A 20,680-nucleotide genomic window follows, 5' to 3' on the forward strand; every position below is an offset into this window, starting at 1 on the left:
TGGCGGGTTATGGAGGCCAATACACCTCACGACCACCGCCACAATTGTCACACATGCCAAGGCCGACTTGTCGGCACGGCTCAGCACCGTTCTGTGATGGACGTCATCGCCGGGATCGCTGCGAACTTTTATTCCCGGATCCCAGATCCCCAGCCACGCACCTGTGCCAGTACCGATAAACCTGCTAGGGACCTCCTTGGTCATGCTCACTTATGGATGAGTGTACAAATTGTTGCAGCACATAAAAAGAAGAGCGGACAAATGAGGTCTTTTGTCAAACCTTAGCGTCGGATCTAGGATGCACACAATACCGGGACAAGCAAAAATGTGAAACCTTAGCGTTGGGCCTCGTCTAGATCTAATTGAACTGGCAAACTTTGATCTTTTAATATTGCAAATTTGTCGTCAAAAGAAAAAAAAAGCTGTACCAAGGCAAGACGCCTTTCAAGGATCTATCTTGCAGAACAAGCACTGACATCTGCATAGCGCTGTATGCTTCGGCATGACCATGTCCTGTAGTTGCCCGCGCTTCATCTGAACAAAGCGCATACAGCAAGAGGTACTGTATAAGTATAGCTCTCGGGCCAGACCCCCCAACCTCAATTGCTTGTACTGTACCTGTATATAAGCAGAGTAGCGCACCTAGACATAGGCTGTCAAATGCTGTACCTGTAAGCTGTACGTCACACGTGTTCTATTCTTGGGTACTGCTTAGCCGCGCGTCATGTTCCCAATGTCGCCTGTTGGGATCGCCATGTCGTGATGTCGAAAGGACCGAGATATACACTGTGATGCAAGGCTGAGGCGTATATCTGAGGATGAAAAAAGATTTTTTTTATCGGCGACAATTGAGAGAACTCGCCCCGACAACCCTTTTTTCACCGCTGTAGAAGGGCAGCTAGTACGCCATGGATATCGCTACGCCAACGGGATCCGAGATCACCTCGGTGGACTTTGGGTTCCTTAATACCAAGGACATTAAGAATCTTTCTGTGAAGCAGATCACAAGCCCCGAGGTCTTTGACTCGCTGGGGCACCCCATCTCCGGGGGTCTTTATGATCTTGCACTTGGAGCATTCCTCAAGAACTTGTGAGTACAATCAATTCGAGGGCAGAATATGTGGGTTAAGCTAACGTGTTATAGATGTGTTACCTGTGGTTTGGATGACCGGTTCTGCCCGGGCCACATGGGCCATATTGAGCTGCCTATTCCGGTGTACAATCCAATGTTCTTCTCGCAGCTGTACGTTCTGCTGAGAAGCTCGTGTCTGTACTGCCACCGATTCAAGCTGCGCGCTACAGAGGTGAACCGATTTGAGTGCAAATTGCGGCTCCTCCAGTTTGGTCTCGTGTTTGAGTCTCTCGAGCTCGATAACATTCGAATTGGCGACGTTGAGGATAGTGAGGCCGAGGAAGAGGGTGTCGGCAACAACGGCCCCTCCGACAAGGATGTGGAGGACCTCATTAGACGGCGAAACCAGTACGTTAACAAGGCTATCGCCAAGGCAATTGCTGAGGGCCGTTCGCCAAGCACAGGTGTCCAGACCTCTTCTGTTCTCGAAACGCGAAAGCAGGTCATTCATGAATTCTATAAGAGGCTATTGAGTAGACCTAAGTGCGATAACTGCGGCATGTTCTCGCCATCGTTTAGAAAAGACGGGTTTAGCAAGATCTTTGAGACAGCGCTTAAGGAGAAGCAGCTCACCAATAACCGAGCCAAGGGCCTCCAGCGGCAGGATATGGTCTTTGAGCGAAAGCCTGCCAAGGACGGCGAGGTCGACGAGATTAGCCTGCCCGCCCCAAAATCCAAGGACGCGAGCCGATACGTGCTCTCTACTGAGGTCCGGAACATCCTCCGAGCCGTCTTCGCCAGAGAGCACCGTATTTGCCGAGTAGTGTTCCAGATGCGGCCGGACTCGAAGGAGGAGGTCAGCGCAGACATGTTCTTCATCCACTACGTAGTCGTCCCCCCCACGCGTTTCCGACTGCCGTCTCAGCTCGGAGACGAGATCCACGCTAACACTCAAAACGACCTGCTCTCCAAGGTCCTCACCACGGCGCTGCGGATTCGAGACCTCAATGAACAGATGGCCCACTTCCGAGCCAACAAGATCGGCGGCGAGGAGCGAAAGAACGTATTCAACCAGCTCATGAACTCGTTCGTCACCATCCAGAACGACGTCAACGGTTTCATCGACGCCGCCAAGAACCAGAACAACCCCGCCGGTCGAGTGCCCACCCCGGGTATCAAGCAGGTTCTGGAAAAGAAGGAGGGTCTGTTCCGAAAGAACATGATGGGTAAGCGAGTCAACTATGCTGCGCGATCCGTCATCTCCCCTGATCCAAACCTCGAAACTTCGGAGGTTGGTGTGCCGCCAGTGTTCGCCATCAAGCTTACTTATCCAGAACCTGTTACCACATACAACTTCCACGAGCTGCGAAAGGCTGTTGTCAATGGTCCGTACACATGGCCTGGTGCCACCCAGATCCAGAACGAGGACGGCACTATGGTGTCCCTCCACGGTATGACCGTCGAGCAGCGAACTGCGCTAGCCAACCAGCTGCTCACGCCATCTACTAACAGTGTCGGCAGTGTCGTCAACAAGAAGGTGTTCCGACACATTCGAAACCAGGACGTTGTGCTCATGAACCGACAGCCAACTCTCCACAAGGCCTCGATGATGGGTCACAAGGTCAGAGTTTTGCCAGGTGAGAAGACCATTCGTCTCCACTACGCCAACACTGGTGCCTACAATGCCGATTTCGATGGTGATGAGATGAATATGCATTTCCCTCAGAATGAGAACGCCCGAGCCGAAGCCTTCCTGCTCGCCAACACGGACTCGCAGTACCTCACTCCAACTTCGGGTAAGCCGTTGCGAGGTCTCATTCAGGACCATATCAGTGCCGGTGTCTGGCTCACCAACAAGGATACCTTCTTCACGCGAGAGCAGTACCAGCAGCTCATCTACGGTAGCATTCGACCAGAGGACGGCCACACGACTAGTCCACGAATCAAGACAGTGCCGCCGGCTATCTTCAAGCCGGTGCCACTGTGGACTGGTAAGCAGGTCATTACTACCTGTCTGCTCAACATTACGCCAGAGGGTCGACCGGGTCTAAACCTCAAGTCCAAGAACAAGATCAAGAATGAGTACTGGGGCGAGGGATCACGAGAGAACGAGGTCATCTTCAAGAACGGTGCTCTTATCAACGGTATCCTCGATAAGTCGCAGTATGGTGCTTCCGACCATGGTCTTGTGCACTCGATTCACGAAATTTATGGCCCCACTTCGGCTGGTATGCTTCTGTCTGTGCTTGGTCGACTATTTACTAAGTACATTATGATCATTGGTTTCACCTGCGGTATGGAGGATCTTCATCTTACTGCCGAGGGCAACAAGTGGCGACGAGAGATTCTTGACAGCGCCATTGACGTGGGCCGAAAGGCGGCGGTCGAGGTTGCTAACCTTCCAGAGGATACCAAGAACACTAATCCCGTGCTACTCGAGCGATTGGAGGAGATTCTGCGAGACGATGGTAAGCTGGCTGTTCTTGATGCTATCTCGCAATCCAAGGTCAATGCAGTGACTACGAGCGTAGTGTCCAAGTGTATTCCAGAAGGTACCGCCAAGCGATTCCCCGAGAACAACATGCAGGCCATGGCTCTCTCTGGTGCCAAGGGTTCTAACGTTAACGTTTCTCAGATTATGTGCATGCTTGGCCAGCAGGCCTTGGAGGGTCGACGAGTCCCTGTCATGGTCAGCGGTAAGACTCTTCCGTCGTTCAAGCCGTTTGAGACGGCGGCGCGAGCCGGCGGTTACATTTCGGGCCGTTTCTTCTCTGGTATCAAGCCGCAGGAGTACTACTTCCATTGCATGGCGGGCCGAGAGGGTCTTATTGATACCGCCGTCAAGACTGCGCGATCCGGTTATCTTCAGCGATGCTTGATTAAGCAGCTCGAAGGTGTGCATACTAACTACGACAATACTGTGCGAGACTCGGACGGCACCCTGGTGCAGTTCTTGTATGGTGGTGATGCAATTGACGTTACCCGAGAGTCGCACTTGCGAGAGTTTGACTTCTGCTCTAACAACTACGACGCGCTCATCCGAAAGCACTCCACCAGCCAGTTCGGTCACATGGACACTGAGAGTGCTATCAGCTACGCCAAGAAGGTTAAGAAGCATCTCAAGCGACATGCTGACGATCCTCACTATCTGCATCCAAATAAGTACGACCCAGTTTTGTCCCAGTACAATCCTTCGCGATACCTTGGTAGTGTATCGGAGCGATTCCTCAACGAACTGGACGACTTCATCGCCAAGAACCCACAGATCTTCCCAAGCAAGAAGGACACCACCAACTCTGGCATATCTGAGAAGAAGTTCCGAGCTCTTATGCAGCTCAAGTACATGCAGTCTGTGGTTGATCCAGGTGAGTCTGTTGGTATTATTGCTTCGCAGTCCATTGGTGAGCCTTCCACCCAGATGACGCTCAACACCTTCCACTTTGCTGGTCACGGTGCCGCCAACGTGACGTTGGGTATCCCGCGAATGCGAGAGATTATTATGACTGCCAGTGCCCAGATTAAGACTCCGCAGATGACGCTGCCATTGATGGAGCAGATCACCGACGAGCAGGCCGATGTCTTCTGCCGAAGCGTCGCGCGAGTTGTTCTCTCTGAGGTCATAGACCAGGTCACGGTCACTGAGCGAACTGGTCTTACTGCCGACGGCTCCAGTTCCCGATCTTACAAGGTACGAATGCAGTTCTACACTGCTGATGAGTACTTCCGAGAGCACGATGTTTCGAAGGAGTACCTCGAGCAGGTCATTACCAAGTCGTTCCTTGCTGAGCTTGAGTCTGTTATTAAGAAGGAGCTGCGCAAGCAGAAGCGAGGTACTGCATCCGCTCCACGGGTCGGTGAGGCTGTTCCGGCTAACGAGACTGAGATGGGAGCCAAGGACTCTACTGGCGCCGCCACTTCTGAGTCGCGAGATGATGATTCCGACGACGACATTGATGAGGACGATGAGCAGGCCCGAGCCAAGACGAAGCAGGCTGTGTCTTACGACAACCCAGATGCTGACGAGATTGAGGCTATGGAGAAGGCTGAGAAGTCGAGCGATGAGGATCTTGATAGCGATGAAGAAGATTCTAGCAGCAGCGACAGTGACCCAGACAGCGATGTGGAGATGGACGATGCTTCTTCCAAGCCCAAGCTTACTGGTAAGGCCAAGGAGCGACAGGCCGATGTCATCACCACCCACCACAACATCCGGGAGTTCAACTTTGACGATGAGGATGGTGAGTGGTGCGAATTCACTCTCGAATACCCGGCAGAGACTAAGAAGTTGCTCATGGTCAACATCATTGAGCAGCTGTGCCGAAAGCACGTGGTGCGAGAGATTCCACGAATCGGCCGATGCCTGCGACCGGATAAGACGCAGCGAAAGCTTATCACTGAGGGTGTCAACTTCAAGGCCATGTGGGAGGAGGATTTGGTTGTCGACGTCAATGGCATTCTTTCTAACGATGTTACGGCTGTGCTTAAGACTTATGGTGTTGAGGCTGCTCGAAATACCGTTGTTCGAGAAATCAACAGCGTTTTCGAGACATATGCCATTACGGTTAACCTTCGACACTTGGACCTCATTGCTGATATGATGACGCGAGAAGGGACGTACCTCGCATTCAACCGACAGGGTGTAGACTCTTCGACCTCGCCGCTCATGAAGATGTCGTTCGAAACCACCTGTCAGTTCCTAACCAAGGCTGTTCTCGATGGAGATAATGATGATCTGGAGAGTCCATCCGCTCGAATTGTAACCGGTAAGATCTCCAAGTTCGGTACCGGTTCGTTCGACTTGTTCAATAGAGTAAACTAAAAGCACTAAAAGTGCACTGTATATTTTAATCCAAAATGTTATTATTCTTTCAAATATTCTACCAATACGGTTGATGCCATTGAATCTATAAACGTATTGAACACTAAATTGAGTTCTTTACCTTAGCTTCAAACCCTTCTTCAAGAACTTTGATGACGTCGTGGAGACGATGGACGACGACGTCCGTTTCTGGAACGCCGTTAAGATGCGTGTTGACGTCGCTCTGAAGGAGAATAGTTCCGGCGCCGGCTCGATGACCGGCCGTCATGTCGTCAACGGAATCACCCACCATCACGAGGTGTCGAGGGTCGATTCCCCACTCTTTTGCAATGTGAAGAATGCCCGCTGGGTGAGGCTTTGGCGGCTTGAATTCTCGCGTAATGACTGGATGTAGTGTATGGCCGTCCAAAAAGTTGGAGAGAAGGTACTCGACGGGGATCTATTTGGTTAGAAAAAAGCCAACCAGATTGAATTGTCACTTACCGGAAAGTTTCTGGTGCAGATTGACTTTGGAATGCCCTTCTCGTTCAAGAACTATGATCAATTAGCCCCTTGCAAAGATCACCCAATAACTTCCAAGCTTACCATCATCAGATCCTGCAGTCCTGGCTGGGGGATCATTTCCCCCATAGCCTTGCGCTCAATTGCCATGAGCTTTTCCTGGGCTTCGGCCTGGGCCTTCTCCGGAAGCGAATTAACGTGATCCAGAATATCGGTTCCCTTATCAATACCAAGGGCGTTTCTCATCTGCTCTATAATTCACCAATTAGGTACTATCCACTCGAAGAGGATGAAAACGTACGAAACATCCATGTCTATATTATCATTAGTCACCCATTCCGTTCTAAAATGGTTATACGTACCTGCGGCAAGCACAGAGTGCCGTCCATATCAAAGACCACACCCTTGATTTGAATGTCCCCCGGCTTTTTCGGATTCAGTATCAGTCGCGGCATTCCTTTCGTCACCAGTCGTCGAATCATCCAGGTTGACTACCGTCCAGTCGGCTCTCGCCGTGATTTGCAGGTAACTAATGGCGCTCGCGCACGTCGTGCGGCGTGAACAGCACGGCTGTGCCCCGTCGCCATCGACATCTCACTTTCATCACTTCATGTCCAATATCTAGTCCCATGTGCTTGGAATTTCGCGGAATGGCGAATGTTAGCTAGTTTATGTTATTCGAGGGCCAGCCCTCGAGCTCCCGTGGCTCCGCTTCGCGGAGGATTGGGGGTACTGCTAGTACAGCTGCGGGAGTACCCCCATATACATTCCACTTCTTCAACTGACTTGGGCCCCCCAAGTCAATTGAAGCAGGGAGGTAAGTGTAATTGGGAGTTCGTTACAGGCTGTAACAAACCGTTTGGTACGGCTGCAACAAGAGGTGAAGAGAAAAAAAAACATGAGAAAATAATGCAACTGTATTATCTAAATGCATGGACTTAGTTGGTAGCGAACTTGTAGTCGGTGTACCCAACGGCGTCCTGAGTGTAAAAGGTCGAACGGTCGTAAGGAGTAAGCTCAATGCCCTGTTCCAATCGGTTAACGATGTCCGGGTTGGAAATGAACGATCGACCAATGGCAAGAATAGTTCGGTCATCAGTGAAGGCCTCATCCCGCGCCTCCTTCTTATGCATGGCGCCAGCCTTCATCAACGGGCCGGTCCAGATCTGGCTAACAAATTCATTGGAGCCAGTCCACTCCTCGACATCCACGTTGCCCGTTACTCGCGGCTCAACCACGGAGACATATGCAAGTCGCTTTCCCTGCAGCGCCCGTCGCTCGAGCTCCTCTACAACGTAGGAGTACTGGGGAATTGGCGACACGCCCGGATCGACCTCGCCAAAGGTGCCCCATGGAGACAGACGAATAGCGACCCGCTCGGAGCCAATCGCGGCAGAAATGGCGTCTACGACTTCCAAAGTGAACCGCGCTCGGTTCTCGATAGAGCCACCGTACTGGTCGGTTCGCTTGTTGGTGTTGGCATGCAAAAACTGATCGAGCAGGTACCCGTTGGCGGAGTGGATCTCAACACCGTCTGCGCCAGCAGCCACTGCGTTCTTGGCGGCCTCGACGTAGGACTGGACGTAGCTCTTGATCTCGTCAACGGTCAGTGGTCGCGGGGCAGGGCCATCAGCAACCGGCACATCGGACGCGGAAACGTAGTCTTCGCCCTCGAGCTGATCGACAGCAGCGCTTCGGCCCAGAGCCCACAACTGGACGAACGCGAAGGACTTGTTGGCGTGGACCTGGTCAAACACCTTCTTCCACCCTGCAACCTGGGCTCCGGAGTAGATGCCTGGCACGTGGAAGCTACCACCAGCCTTCTTGGCGATAAAGGTAGCCTCAGTCACCAGGAGAGTGCCCGGTCGCGATGCCCGCTGGCCGTAGTACTCTGCCATAATATCAGTGGGGACGTGGTTGGTGTCCGCTCGTCGACGGGTTAGAGGAGCCATAGCGACCTTGTGCTCCAGCAGCATCTTGCCGACCTGGATCTTCTGGAAAAGAGCTGGGTTCTCGGTGACAGTCATTTTTTAATTCTATTCTACTGCTCAACTGCTCAATATTGATGAGAACCTCCAGGTTCGGCCCTTTTATATATATGTCGAATAAGCCCTTAAATTAAGCCTTCTCGGAACCGGCGCTTTACATCGCCGTGCATTACTAATGACGCAGGACTCCGACGCGCGACGCCGCAGCAGATTTTCCGGATAACATTTTTCAATGTTTCACGCGATTTGTAATTCGAGGGTGCATTCCACCGTCGCGTTTGGCTGACAAACGGCGTATTGCGTGCTATGTCGTTACCTCTGCTCCAACACGGGTATTGAAAGACCGAATTGAGCAGTTTGGAGACAATCTTGAGACGGAAACGATTGGAAGTCTGCTTGGCACCGAACCTTGCTTACTCATCAGGATGATGTGCTGTGCCATGCATCAGTCTCCATTTCTCAATTATTGTACCCTATCACCATTGACCCCTCTAGAATTTCTGTATTTACTGTAGGTAGGAATACCCAATTGTAACGTCTCATATATACGGCTGCTTCAATTGACTTGGGGGCCAGCCCCCAAACCCCCGTGGCTCCGCTTCGCGGAGGACTGGTAGACTCGGCTATAATACCAATCTTGATTAATATCTGTTAATTGAAGTACACGAGATTTGTAATATAATATATTTCTAAATCAAGGCAGATGGGGGGTTCCTCAGCGATAACCCCCTAGTACCATGAGGGAACACTTCTCTGACGTAATGTACATTGATTGCACGCATTCAAATACAGGAAAACCTGTGTTAACCTCTCTCAAGACTCACCTCCGCGTAGCGGAGCCCCAGGGGGTTTGGGGGGACTGGTCCCCCCATATACAGCACTACAATTTATTCTACAGCCAGCTTCGGAAAGATCAATTGAACCAACTCCACGTAGCGGACCCTACTAGGGGAAATTTTGGGGTAGCGGAAATTTGGTGATGTGAGGCGCGCGTTGGGAGTAAGGGCGGTGGGGAGGGAGGCTGAGATGCGGGACCGGGGAAGAAGACCAGCGTAACCAGGGAGAGCAGTGGACCAATGGCGAGTTCAATGCCCTACGATCCGGAGGCTGAGGTGAACCCGTTCGCGGAGGAGACCTCCTCTTCGCCATATGTAGCTCGGTCATACGACGAGCGTACTGAGTCCGCCGCACCAGTTCCGGAGGAGCGGCCAGAAGAGACTACCGAAGCGAGAGACACGGCAACCAGCGAAGAGGCGACCACAGAAGGCCCCAAGGAACCCGAACAGACCAGGCCTGGAGGCAATTCGGTTGCAGGAAGCGATTCTAAGGGCCCCAAGGGAAAGACGAAGAAGTATAAGTTGATTACGAAGATCACGGGGCTTGAGCGCAACGGCAAGAAGGACCCCATCATCCGGTTCGACGCGTATACCACGCTACCGCGGTTCCGGACTACGACTTTTAAAGACATTCGGCGTACTCACGGCGAGTTTGTTAAGCTATTTGACCATTTAAACGGCAACAATGCCGAGTGTTTTGTCCCCTCAGTGCCTCCGGCCGTGACCTCTGCTGGGGCGGGCACCGAGGAGGACGAGGCCAAGATCAAGCTGCGGATGCAACTGTGGCTGGACAGGGTCACGTCGAACCCGATTTTGGCACGGGACGAGGAGTTTGTGTACTTCATTGAAGCGGACTTTGGGTATGCGCCGGTCGTTAAGAAGAAGCCTCCGGCAACGGGACTCACGCGCAAGACGCTGAAGCAGTTCCAGCCTCCGCCTGACGAAGTTACCGAATTGCACGAGTTCCGCCCGCTTGTCAAGCAGGTGTACCTGCATTCGACTGAGACGCTGAACAAGCTGGAGAAGGCGACCAAGTGCAGAAGGCACCTGGGGCTCGGCCTGACGGACTTTGGCGCCAAATTGGGCAGCATGGCGGATCTCGAGTCGCACAACGGCATGGCCAACATGTGGCGTAAGCTGGGTAAGGTCATGATGGCATTGGGCGACCTCGAGGCCGTCAAGGCGACTTCGGAAGCGGCGTCGCTCGGAGACGGCATCACGTGGGTCGCCAAGGACGCCTACGTCGCCAAAGAGGCGCTAACCAACCGGCATCTGCTGATGCGCGACCTCATCAAGGCCCAGGCGGCGACCAAGGCGAGGCACCAGACAGCGGCCCGCGTGAAGGGCTCGACCAACATCTCGCCGCTCAAGGTCGACGAGGCCATCACGGCGCTCGAAGAAGCGGCCCACCACGAGGAGGCGCTGACCAACAAGCTCCAGCGCGTCAGCAACAACATGCTCATTGAAAAGGGCCAGCTGCTCAGCCGGTTCGAACAGGACATTCGCAACTACATCGGCGAGTACGTCTTCCGCATGATCGAGTCCGAGCGCCGCGCGTTGAGTACCTGGGAATCGGTGCGACTCGACGTCAGAGCTGCAGACTCCAATGGCGGTCTCAGTCGTCTCGGCCGCGAGGCTACCCCAGCCTCCAAGCGCGCCACCATGGCTGCCAGCCAGGGCCCTCGAGGCGACAGCTGGAGCGGCGACCGCCACCAGCGTGCCACGGAGTACGACCCAACTGCCGCTTATAGAAAAGACGAGCCCGATTCCGACCACGAGGCCATTTCCGACTCGGAGGAGACTGCCGTCGACGCTCGAAACGCCGCCTCCCTCCTGGCCGGGTCCACTTTTTAACTGTTTTTCTATTTTAGTGCCTAAGTACTGTTAAGTTATTATCTATTTTGTTTATCTCTTCCTATTAGCCTACTAAAGATAAGCTGAGCATGCATCCTGGGGGCCAGCTCCCGGACCCCCGTGGCTCCACTTAGCGGAGGTTCAATTGACTACAATATCTCCGCGAAGCGGAGCCCTAGGGGGGGTTTGGGGGGACTGGTCCCCCCATATACCATTCCACGGCTTTCAATTGACTTGGGGGCCAGCCCCCAAACCCCCGTAGCTCCGCTTCGCGGAGGATCCATTGGCATTAATACGATATCTCAGCAATAGGAACCCCAGGGGGGGTTGGGGACACTGGTCCCCCAATTTGTTACTAGGAATTGGATATTTCAGCTTGAGTGCGGCTTCGTGCGGCTCTCATTATGTGCGGCTCAGTGGCCCGTGCGGCTCATGCAGCCAATGAACTGTCAGTCGAAGAAATTAGACAATTGAAGCTCTCATAATGTCTTTCAAATAATACGAGATCGTTTATAGACTATTGGAGGTATATGGAGGTATGTTCAAATTTGGCACGACGACCCCTAGATAGATGTGATGACGGATCATCCCAAACCACAGCGACTCCGACCAAACGAACCATGGGGCTCTTCGAGAAAGCTCGCAAAAAGGCAGAGAAGCTGGGGATTCTGCAGAAAGCGACCGCCTCTCTGCCGTACATATCGCTGGCCACAGCCATTGTTGGCGTCGCGTGGCTCATGGTGCTGCCGATGCAGGGCCAGTTCAGAAACACGTACATCAGCGAGAACGCGCTGCTGCCGGCCCAGGCCATGACCTACTTCCGTGAGAGCGAATGGCACGTCACCCGTGGGTACCGTGAGGAGGTGCATCTGCTCGAACACGCCGACGAAGAGACCCGTGTCGCAACCATTGCCCAGTGGTTCGATGACGTGGGCCTCAAGACTGCGCGGCACCACTGGCAGGTCGAGCACAATGGCGAGATATTCAACGGCACCAACATCTACGGCGTGCTCCATGCACCACGAGGCGACAATACAGAGGCAATGGTGCTTGTGGCGCCGTGGACGAACGCGGCGGGCGAATTCAACGACGGCGGCGTGACCCTGGTCGCCGCGCTGACGCGGTACCTCAAGAAGTGGTCCGTGTGGTCGAAGAACATTGTATTTGTCGTGACGACAGACTCGCATCTATCGCTGCGGTCGTGGGTCGAGGCGTACCACACGTCGCTGGAGAACACAGCGGGATCAATTGAGGGCGCTATCGTGCTTGACTACAGCTCCAAATACGATTACTTTGACGCAATCGAGATCTTTTACGATGGATTGAACGGCCAGCAGCCGAATCTCGATCTCTTCAACACTGTGGTGAACATTGCTAACCACGAACACCTCAAGGTGATCATCCAGGGAGTCACGGAACAGATTGGCGACTACCACTCGCGTGGAATCACTCTGCTCCGAGGAATCATGCGTCAATTGACTTCTGGTGTCATGGGCCCTGGCCCGGGTAGCGAGACCTTCAGCGGTTGGCGAATTGACGCCGTTACCCTGAGGGCTGTGGGTAACAAGGGCCCGCACGACATCACGACGTTTGGGCGAATTGCCGAATCGACGCTTAGATCCGTCAATAACCTGCTAGAGCACTTCCATCAGTCTTTCTTCTTCTACTTCCTTATGGCGCCGAAGAAGTTTGTGTCCATTGGCACCTATCTCCCGGCGGCGATGCTGACTTCCAATTCATTCACGCTCATGGCCATTTATAAGATGCTTACGGCGCAGAAGAGCACGGTTGCGCTCACTACGGTGCGGCCTATTGCCATTTTGGCGTTGGTGCTTGGTGCTTCGGTGTTGTTTGGGTACTTCTCGCTCCGCATATCTACTGCTGACTCGGTACCCTTTGTCGTCGCCTCTGGACTCGCTCTCTACTCCCTGCCAATAGTCCTACGGCTCCTCGGGGTACAAATAAAGGACAAGGTTACTCTAACGTATCTCCAGGCGTATTCGCTGATCTTCTACGGGCTGTGCCTGACGACCATTGCTACGCTGAACTTTGCGCTCTCCCTGGTTATGGGCCTCGTCAGTCTGCCCCTGGCATGGGTCCAGCCTCTGCCGGAAGAAAACAAGAAGCCAGTGGTTAAGCGCAATATTTTACTGCTGCTATTCAGCTCGCCGTGGTCTGGACTCGCCATGCTGGCGCTCTACATTTCGACGGTTGCTAACCAGCCCGTCACCGTTGCGTTTGAGACGCTTGTGCACGGTCTACTGTGGGGTTGGAGAGCGCTTGACGTGTGGACCTGGGGCGTCATTGTTGCAATCTGGCTCCCCGCTTGGATTAACGGAGTGATTATAGCATTTGTATAATAGATTGCATCTACGAAGTTCCATTTCTAGGAGCAACTGGTCCCCCCAACCGCCCTGGGGCTCCGCCTCGCGGAGGTATTGTAGCCAATAGGTCCTCCGCGAAGCGGAGCTACGGGGGTTTGGGGGCTGGCCCCCATGTGAATTGAACCGACTATGATATGAGATGAAGCCCTCCCTGGGGCTGCGGAGTTAAGAGATTATAGGACTAGTCTAGTTCAATTACATCGTCATCGTCGTCTATGACAATGGTGTCCTCCTCTTCGAGTCTGGCGCGCTTCGCGTTGCCCACCTCGTCGGATTCTTCTCGCTTGCGTTTTACCGAAGCGTCTTCGACCTCCTCCACCTCACCATCCTCCTGTTCTTCCGGGGTCTGTGGGAGAGGCTTCTGGGCGAACGCTTCCGGAGCGTCAACAAGCTGGTAGTCCGAGTCGAGAGACGCATCATGCTGGACGTAAACCTCAAAGTTGACTCTGTTTGTCTCGTCGTCCTCGTCGATAACTGTCAGGAACGACGAGTCGGCAATCTTGAGGTCCTCAAACGACCGGTCGAGGTTATCGTCAAAGTCAGGGTCGTAGATCAGGTTCGACGTGACGATACCAATCTCGTCGGTGTATTTGAGTTGGTTCTGTAGCACCTCTTCGACGTAGGTTCTCAGCTTGAAAGAGGCAAGATCTTTAACTTTGAGCGTGGCTCGGGCGACGTTCGATACGACGCAGTGCGGGTTCGGAGGACGCAGTTTTTCAGTGACAAACACGCTCTTCGGTTGACGCGATAAGAAAACAAACTTGGCCTCATCCAGTTTTCCGTTCAAGACCTTCATTGACTGGAGAACGCATACGCCCGCAATGATAGCGTTAGTAGTGGCAATGGCTGGGATGATGTTACCGGCAATCTGCTTTACGTCAAACTTGCTCTTAATGTCAATGTGGAACACATGAGACCGGAGGTTTGCTGCGGCAGCTACAAAGTCAAGCGTATCTTCATCGTCCTTATCGAACGAGATCTCCTTTTCGCCGCCCCTGAGTCGATTCTGCAAACGCTCAAGGCTAGTACGCAGCGCCACTAAGCTCTCTGCCACCGACCATTGCTTCTGTTCACTGGCGAAAACCTTTTCGCCGTCCAGGGCGCCAAGTTCTGCCGCATCATACGTCAGCGGCGCGGGCGCCTTGCGAGTCTTCCACATCGTGTCCATAGTAAGCAGTCGCTCAATGTCTGCCTGGTAGATCTTGCCCACGAGCTTCTCAAAGAAGCCGTCTTCCAGAATTGCATTCCTCAGGTCCTTGAGTTCATTGGCCTCTCGCTGCATGTTTTCCAGCTCTTCTGCGTTCTCCTCGTCCCCTTGGGACTCCTCCATGCCCGCCATCGCCTCTTCCCCTTCAAAGAGCTGCGAAAACAGGTAACTCTTGGCCCACACAATGCAATGGATCGGCTGCGAAGGCGTCGACCGGATCGTGCACACGGGGAAGGATTTGGCCGTCGGCTTCGCCGTGCAGTCGTAGCACTCGGTCTTGTCACCGACAATTACCTGGACCTGGCCGTTGAACCCAGCAGTGCCGGACTCAATTAGAGGCACCTTCGCCGCCAGACACAGCTTGTTGACGTGCCGCCGTGCGTCGAGGTTGTCCAGCGCGTTGTACACGATGTCGAACTGCTTGAACCACGCAACGTTGTGCTCGGGATCTTTGATGTTGCCGTGATGGGCGGTGATCTCGACATTCGGGTTGAACTTCAATGCCGTCTGACGTGCCACAATGGCCTTGGACTTCTTCACGTGCTCGTGCGAGAAAAGGAACTGCCGATTGAGGTTGCTTAGGTCAATCGTATCGAGATCAATGATATCTATCGACTGGACGCCCACCAGAACGAGGTTCTTGAGCAGCTCGCAACCAATACCGCCGGCGCCGACCAGCAGCACTTTCGACGATTGGATTTTGTCCGCAAAACTGCCTCCTACTGTCTTTTTCAAGTACGAGTCCCGCGTCGCCATGATCTGATTGAAATTGTCGGGTTCCAAAATTCCCGATCTTCCCAATCTCCCGCGATAACTTCACCATCATCAACCAACCCACGTACAGATACAATTGCATTCGAGGGCCAGCCCTCGAGCTCCCGCAGTTCCACTTTGCGGAGCGGTCTTGAAATCTTCACGTAGCAGAGCTCCGGGGAGGGTTTGGGGGGACTAGTTCCCCCCATATACAAACGTCAATTGATTTGGGGGCCAGCCCCCAAACCCCCGTAGCTCCGCTTCGCGGAGGTTCCCCTGGACCATTGCCCTCCGCGCAGTGGGGAATTTAAGGGGGCTGGTCCCACAATTATTATATGATGAGTGGGCCCTCGAACTCCCGTAGCTCCGCTGTGCCAAGGGTTCTCAGCCAGCCGCGTCATGTAGTCTCAATACGTTCTAGCGTTCGCAGAAAGATCCTCAATGACTGTTCATGTCAAGTTTGGAAGGACTTCTGGCATGGATTGGGGTGAACGCCTATTATCCCTAATAACAGAGGTTAAAGTCGCGTTTTCGTGCTTCTTATTCTTATGCTATGTATGTTCGAGCCAATTCTAGAAGGCTTTTGAAAAACGTAAGAGATCGATGCTGTTTCAGCAAAGCTACTTCTCGCATTGGATGCAACCAGGTAGTGTCTTACACGGCGCCAACATAGCCGAGATCCGAGATACGAATGGCAACTTGGTACCGCATGCATTAAAATAAGGGGTGTATTGGTTTTATGAAATCTTTGGTGGGGACCAAGCCAGAGGACTCCCCTCATACAATCTGTTAACGTTATACACTTCGAAATCCCATTTTAGTTCAATTGGTACAAAAAGGGGGTTAAATTGCTTGCGTTTCATCCTAGGTATTCAATTGGTGAAGAAGAATTACAAGTAACGGAAACTGCAAAGACGAAAAGCTGACATGGTCACGGTATGTTTACGAATGACCAATCTCAGGGGTACTACCGGTACAGAATTCCAAATATAGTAAATCCTGTAACATAATATCTGAGATGCCTCGCGAGTGAACACAGCATGACAGATCACATTTCAGCAACCTATAGCTAGGATAGCTAGGTTGCTGAAATGTAATTAAATATAGCTATAGCTAGCTGACTGGCAGTACAGTACAGTACTACCGGTACCGTATTGTCTCATATGTACTTTTTCGGAGTCAGGTACAACCTCCTTCTCACAGCTTTGGTGGGGTGCAGCATTTTGTGGATACGCTTGCTCTTCATTTCACGTTATCTACGGTGTTTGCGATGAAGCGGATATTAATCCGCAGTATTTCCAACCGTTGGAGGATATTACCCTTCGAAGCCATATTCCTCCTAGCCCAAATGTGACCAAAATTCGAGTCGAAAACATGAAAACAAGTCCCTACTTGTACGAAAAGAAAAGATCTTTGCTTGAGACTTACTTCGTTGGCCGCCTCTGCCAGGTCAAGATGGGCATGATGAGATAAAAATCAAATTGCTTGGAGAACTGGTACCCCCTGGAGACGACAGACAGCGTCTTTTTCTCTGCTATATTACCTCCTCTCAGAGTAGCTTGAGCCTGCCAACCAGCATGGATAATGATAACGGTTCCGAGGTGAGAGTCATTGCAGAAACATTCGATCTTGTATTCTTCTTAGACGACGATTCTTCAATCGCGGCTGACTTTGCTTACTCTCATACCGCCACTTCTTATAAGCTTTTGAAGGATTTAAGGCAAGATAATACCAATAGTTTATACCGGTAGTTTAAAACTCTCAATCGCTATAGCACTTTCCACGCCTGAGCTATTATTAACATTACTGTAGAAAATATGAAATAGAAAATATAAAAGTAGCAATGGTAAGCCCCCCCCCCTGAAATGTAGGCTATTTCTCTAGTAATTGGCTTCTCCCTTCCTACTGTAAGTGGAGTAACTTTATGATATGTCTTCGATTTGAAGCAGCATGCGTCGCATGTCACCGATGTACGTATGTACTCCCATGAGATCTAGGCTCACAGGGACATACATTCGGGAAGTAAGCATCTACTACAAATACAATACAACCTCTCACAGAGAAGGTTAAAGATTCACTAGTCTAGACCATCGCCCACTGATGCACATCTATTGAGCACCGCCAAAAGTGGTACGATAGCGGTAGAACAGAGTAAAAGTTCGTTTTTTTTCGTACGGCATCACGTTCAGGGGTGACATTGAGCTAAGACTACCGTGAATACATCTTCCATCGAGGTCAATTCAGCTCTTCTGCTGCATCATATGTGACCAAAGGCCCACATATCGAGCAGTGCATTTTGGAAATACAAAGCTTGATTTCAACTGGGTGCGCAAAATTGTAATGTTATTCGTGAATTCCAAATTCGGTTGTTCGAAGATATTTATTATTTCAATAGGTTGGGAAACGCCATTTAAAACAGAAGTGAAAACTCAACAGTGGCATGGCGGCGGTCTGTGACGACGAGGTCTAAAGAAAGGACGCGCCTAGAACAACCGTTGGAAGTCTACGTGGAGTTCATGCACGTTAGATGCATCGGAAAACGGCAGACTATCCCCGACGCAAGCAACCGTTATCCGCCCGTGGTATCACAGGTACTTCAGTGTACTGTAGTTCTTTTATTTTTATTTGTATTGGCAGTGAAATTTGCAAATATATGCATGCCACGAAAGCCAACGGACGCGCCGCAATGGCCAATCAGCAACGCGCCAGTAATCTAATCAATCTCATCTTTCCATATTTGGCAATCGAAGAAGCGAAATAGGGGGGATGGCGAGACAAATATAAATTGAGTCCAATTCCTCTCGAAACTCGGTCTTCATTCTAGTCCATCAACCACAAAAGATGAAGTTCTCTGTTGTTGCAATTGCCCTTGCCGCCTCTGCCTCTACCGTCCTGGCCAAAGCTCCACTCAATGGCTTTGCTAATGCAATCTACAGTCAGCTCCCAGTCTGCGCTCAGCACTGTGTTAAGCAGAGCACCACCGGAACTGGATGCAACAGCTGGGACGCGAAGTGCCTCTGCAAAGACAAAGCGTGGAATTCTGATATCGCTGCCTGCTTCATTGAGAGCTGCTCAACCGGCGTCGACATCACCGCGGCTGTTGCCCTAGCCAATTCCGAGTGCGAGGCCGCTGGCGCAGAAAAGTGGCACCTCTCTATCAAGGCCAAGGCGAATATTAAGCTGGCTGAGACCAAGGTTCCTCCTCCAGCTGGCGGCCCCTCCACTACTCCAGGTGCTCCAGCTGGCAGCAACCCAACCACTACTCCAGGCGCTCCAGCTGGAAGCAGCCCAACCACTACTCCAGGCGCTCCAGCTGGCAGTAACCCAACCACCACTCCAGGCGCTCCAGCTGGCAGCAACCCAACCACCACTCCAGGCGCTCCAGCTGGCAGCAGCCCAACCACCACTCCAAGCGCTCCAGCTGGCAGCAACCCAACCACCACTCCATTTGCTCCAGCTGGCACTGGCCCAGCTAAGGTTTGCAAGCGAAAGCCACAGACCACCCCAGCTACCACTCCAGCTGAAACTACCACTCCAGTTGCAACTACCGCTCCAGCCACCACTCCAACCGTGACCACTGCTCCAGTAGTTGTAGCCACCACTCTGTCGACTGCTGTCGTCCATCCACAGTCATTCTAATATCCGCCATTTAGATATTCAACAGGCAGTAGCTTGTTCTAGACTGCAACGATGTAGCCTTCGATAACTCAAGAAGAGGGCTTGCAGATACTTTGTCCTAATATATAATTTCAACTTGTCACCTGTGGCAATACTGTAGACCAAACCAAGAACATTAGCCGTATCTCACAACAATTTTCTCGAGCCGTAGAGGTCTATTTGGAGAATCGGAGTCACAGGCAGATAGCCTACGACTCAGCAATGCGACGGCGTATTTGCTTGCGTAACCCATCAACGTCAATCCCATAGTATGTCTCCCCATTTTGCGGCATCGTAATTGAGGCATAGTGGCTCACCAAGGGAGGGATCCCTCCTCTCTTGGTGCGGACAATAATTGACTGAACAGGGCAGAACTTTACAAAGGAGTAAACAATCAGCATCGCCTTGTCTGCTGCGACTCCAGTGAGATTGAGCATCAAGTGTTGCAACCCGACTAAGCTTCGCGCGAGCTTGGCAAGAGCAGTTTCTTCGTCAGCAATCTCTTCAAGTTGGAGACTCTGCAGCGAGGCAGCTTTGGATGAGTCAAGTAGAGGATTTGCAAACCAGTGAATGGGGACCCCTGTTGCTGCGAAGGAGCGCAATTTAGGACATTCTCGAATAAGATTGAACACAGATTCGTAATGCTGAGGACTCAATACAGAGAGGGTCAGCCTTTCCAGTAAGGGACAGGAAACGTCATGGGTCAACTTGCCAGTGGAGGAAACAATGGATAACTCGCGGATATTTCCCAGGACAAGAATGTGCTTGTGCGGCAGTTCACAGTGCCCTGTATTGTTGTCTAGCGAGTACACTAGCTCCAGCCTCCTCAACGTGCTCGGAAACCACGAACCATTCAATTGACCAATTATCGAGGTATCCAATACCAGTTCTTCCAACACAGCAAACTTGGACAGCACTTTCGCCAGTAGACTACTGGACAGAGAGGCTGACCTGATTGTTAAAGTCTTCACAGAGTAGTTCTTATAGTGGTCATACTTGCGCGAGGCAAAATACACCAGGTTTTCGGTGGAGTAGTATTCCAATTGAGTCAGATTCTGTAGTATAATGTTCGACGTGAAGGTCTTGTGCAGGATGAGGGGAGCTGTTATTGTCGTTAGAGCCTTGGGCACCTCTGGAAAATACTCAAAAAGAAGGAACACCTTGTCAACGTAGCGGTTAGTGTAATTGTACAGATGCATCCGTCTGAGGTCACAAGAGAGGGGTATCAGCTGGAAAACTAGCTGATCGACTAGTACGCTATGCGACGGGTTCTCGCGATGATTTTCAAACACGACAACCAGCGATGAAAATGATTTAAGAATATCATGGTTCCTGGCATCTTCCATAAACCTTGCGACGTTGCCAGGTTCGACTCTTATCGTGAACCGCGACCCGCTTTTACTATTGACTGCGAGCACCGTGGGGTTGCTAAACGTTACGCTCAGGGTCAGGTCGCAATGTCGGTAGAACAACTGGCGTAGCCGGAAGCTCGTGGATGCCAGTGCCAGAACATCCTTTTTGGAAAGGACTTCCACTATTGAGCAAAACCTCTGCTCGAGAACGTCCTCCATATAGGTATCTATGCCCTCGCCCCCCTGTGGTGTGTGTC

The 20,680-nt window shown here is 52.0% G+C and overlaps 8 protein-coding genes across 8 annotated transcripts; 4 read left to right on the forward strand and 4 right to left on the reverse strand.

The window, feature by feature from the left end:
- Positions 1-908: 908 nt before the first annotated feature.
- Positions 909-5,891, forward strand: RPA190 (DNA-directed RNA polymerase I core subunit RPA190; the record flags this gene model as incomplete). Its single annotated transcript, XM_076684022.1, has 2 exons — positions 909-1,090; positions 1,145-5,891. The coding sequence occupies 2 exons, from the start codon at positions 909-911 to the stop codon at positions 5,889-5,891; spliced, it is 4,929 nt and encodes a 1,642-aa protein (XP_076541776.1).
- Positions 5,892-5,994: 103 nt separating this feature from the next.
- TRVA0_012S02058 (putative haloacid dehalogenase-like hydrolase) lies at positions 5,995-6,874 on the reverse strand (the record flags this gene model as incomplete). The annotated part of the gene is made up of 5 exons (XM_076684023.1): positions 5,995-6,330; positions 6,375-6,425; positions 6,477-6,643; positions 6,694-6,706; positions 6,755-6,874. 5 exons carry the CDS (start codon positions 6,872-6,874, stop codon positions 5,995-5,997), a joined length of 687 nt encoding a protein of 228 aa, XP_076541777.1.
- Positions 6,875-7,330: 456 nt separating this feature from the next.
- On the reverse strand, positions 7,331-8,419 carry OYE3 (alkene reductase; the record flags this gene model as incomplete). The annotated part of the gene is made up of 1 exon (XM_076684024.1): positions 7,331-8,419. One exon carries the CDS (start codon positions 8,417-8,419, stop codon positions 7,331-7,333), a length of 1,089 nt encoding a protein of 362 aa, XP_076541778.1.
- A 1,037-nt stretch (positions 8,420-9,456) lies between these two features.
- VPS17 (retromer subunit VPS17) lies at positions 9,457-11,070 on the forward strand (the record flags this gene model as incomplete). Its single annotated transcript, XM_076684025.1, has 1 exon — positions 9,457-11,070. The coding sequence occupies one exon, from the start codon at positions 9,457-9,459 to the stop codon at positions 11,068-11,070; it is 1,614 nt and encodes a 537-aa protein (XP_076541779.1).
- A 620-nt stretch (positions 11,071-11,690) lies between these two features.
- GAA1 (GPI-anchor transamidase subunit GAA1) lies at positions 11,691-13,430 on the forward strand (the record flags this gene model as incomplete). The annotated part of the gene is made up of 1 exon (XM_076684026.1): positions 11,691-13,430. The coding sequence occupies one exon, from the start codon at positions 11,691-11,693 to the stop codon at positions 13,428-13,430; it is 1,740 nt and encodes a 579-aa protein (XP_076541780.1).
- Positions 13,431-13,635: 205 nt separating this feature from the next.
- On the reverse strand, positions 13,636-15,417 carry UBA2 (E1 ubiquitin-activating protein UBA2; the record flags this gene model as incomplete). The annotated part of the gene is made up of 1 exon (XM_076684027.1): positions 13,636-15,417. One exon carries the CDS (start codon positions 15,415-15,417, stop codon positions 13,636-13,638), a length of 1,782 nt encoding a protein of 593 aa, XP_076541781.1.
- Positions 15,418-18,255: 2,838 nt separating this feature from the next.
- Positions 18,256-19,053, forward strand: TRVA0_012S02168 (uncharacterized protein; the record flags this gene model as incomplete). Its single annotated transcript, XM_076684028.1, has 1 exon — positions 18,256-19,053. The coding sequence occupies one exon, from the start codon at positions 18,256-18,258 to the stop codon at positions 19,051-19,053; it is 798 nt and encodes a 265-aa protein (XP_076541782.1).
- A 227-nt stretch (positions 19,054-19,280) lies between these two features.
- TRVA0_012S02190 (uncharacterized protein) lies at positions 19,281-20,642 on the reverse strand (the record flags this gene model as incomplete). Its single annotated transcript, XM_076684029.1, has 1 exon — positions 19,281-20,642. One exon carries the CDS (start codon positions 20,640-20,642, stop codon positions 19,281-19,283), a length of 1,362 nt encoding a protein of 453 aa, XP_076541783.1.
- Between the last annotated feature and the right edge of the window lie 38 nt (positions 20,643-20,680).

Source organism: Trichomonascus vanleenenianus (assembly GCF_965637985.1).
Source record: "Trichomonascus vanleenenianus strain CLIB 3782 genome assembly, contig: TRVA0_012S, whole genome shotgun sequence".
Taxonomy (NCBI): domain Eukaryota; kingdom Fungi; phylum Ascomycota; class Dipodascomycetes; order Dipodascales; family Trichomonascaceae; genus Blastobotrys; species Blastobotrys vanleenenianus.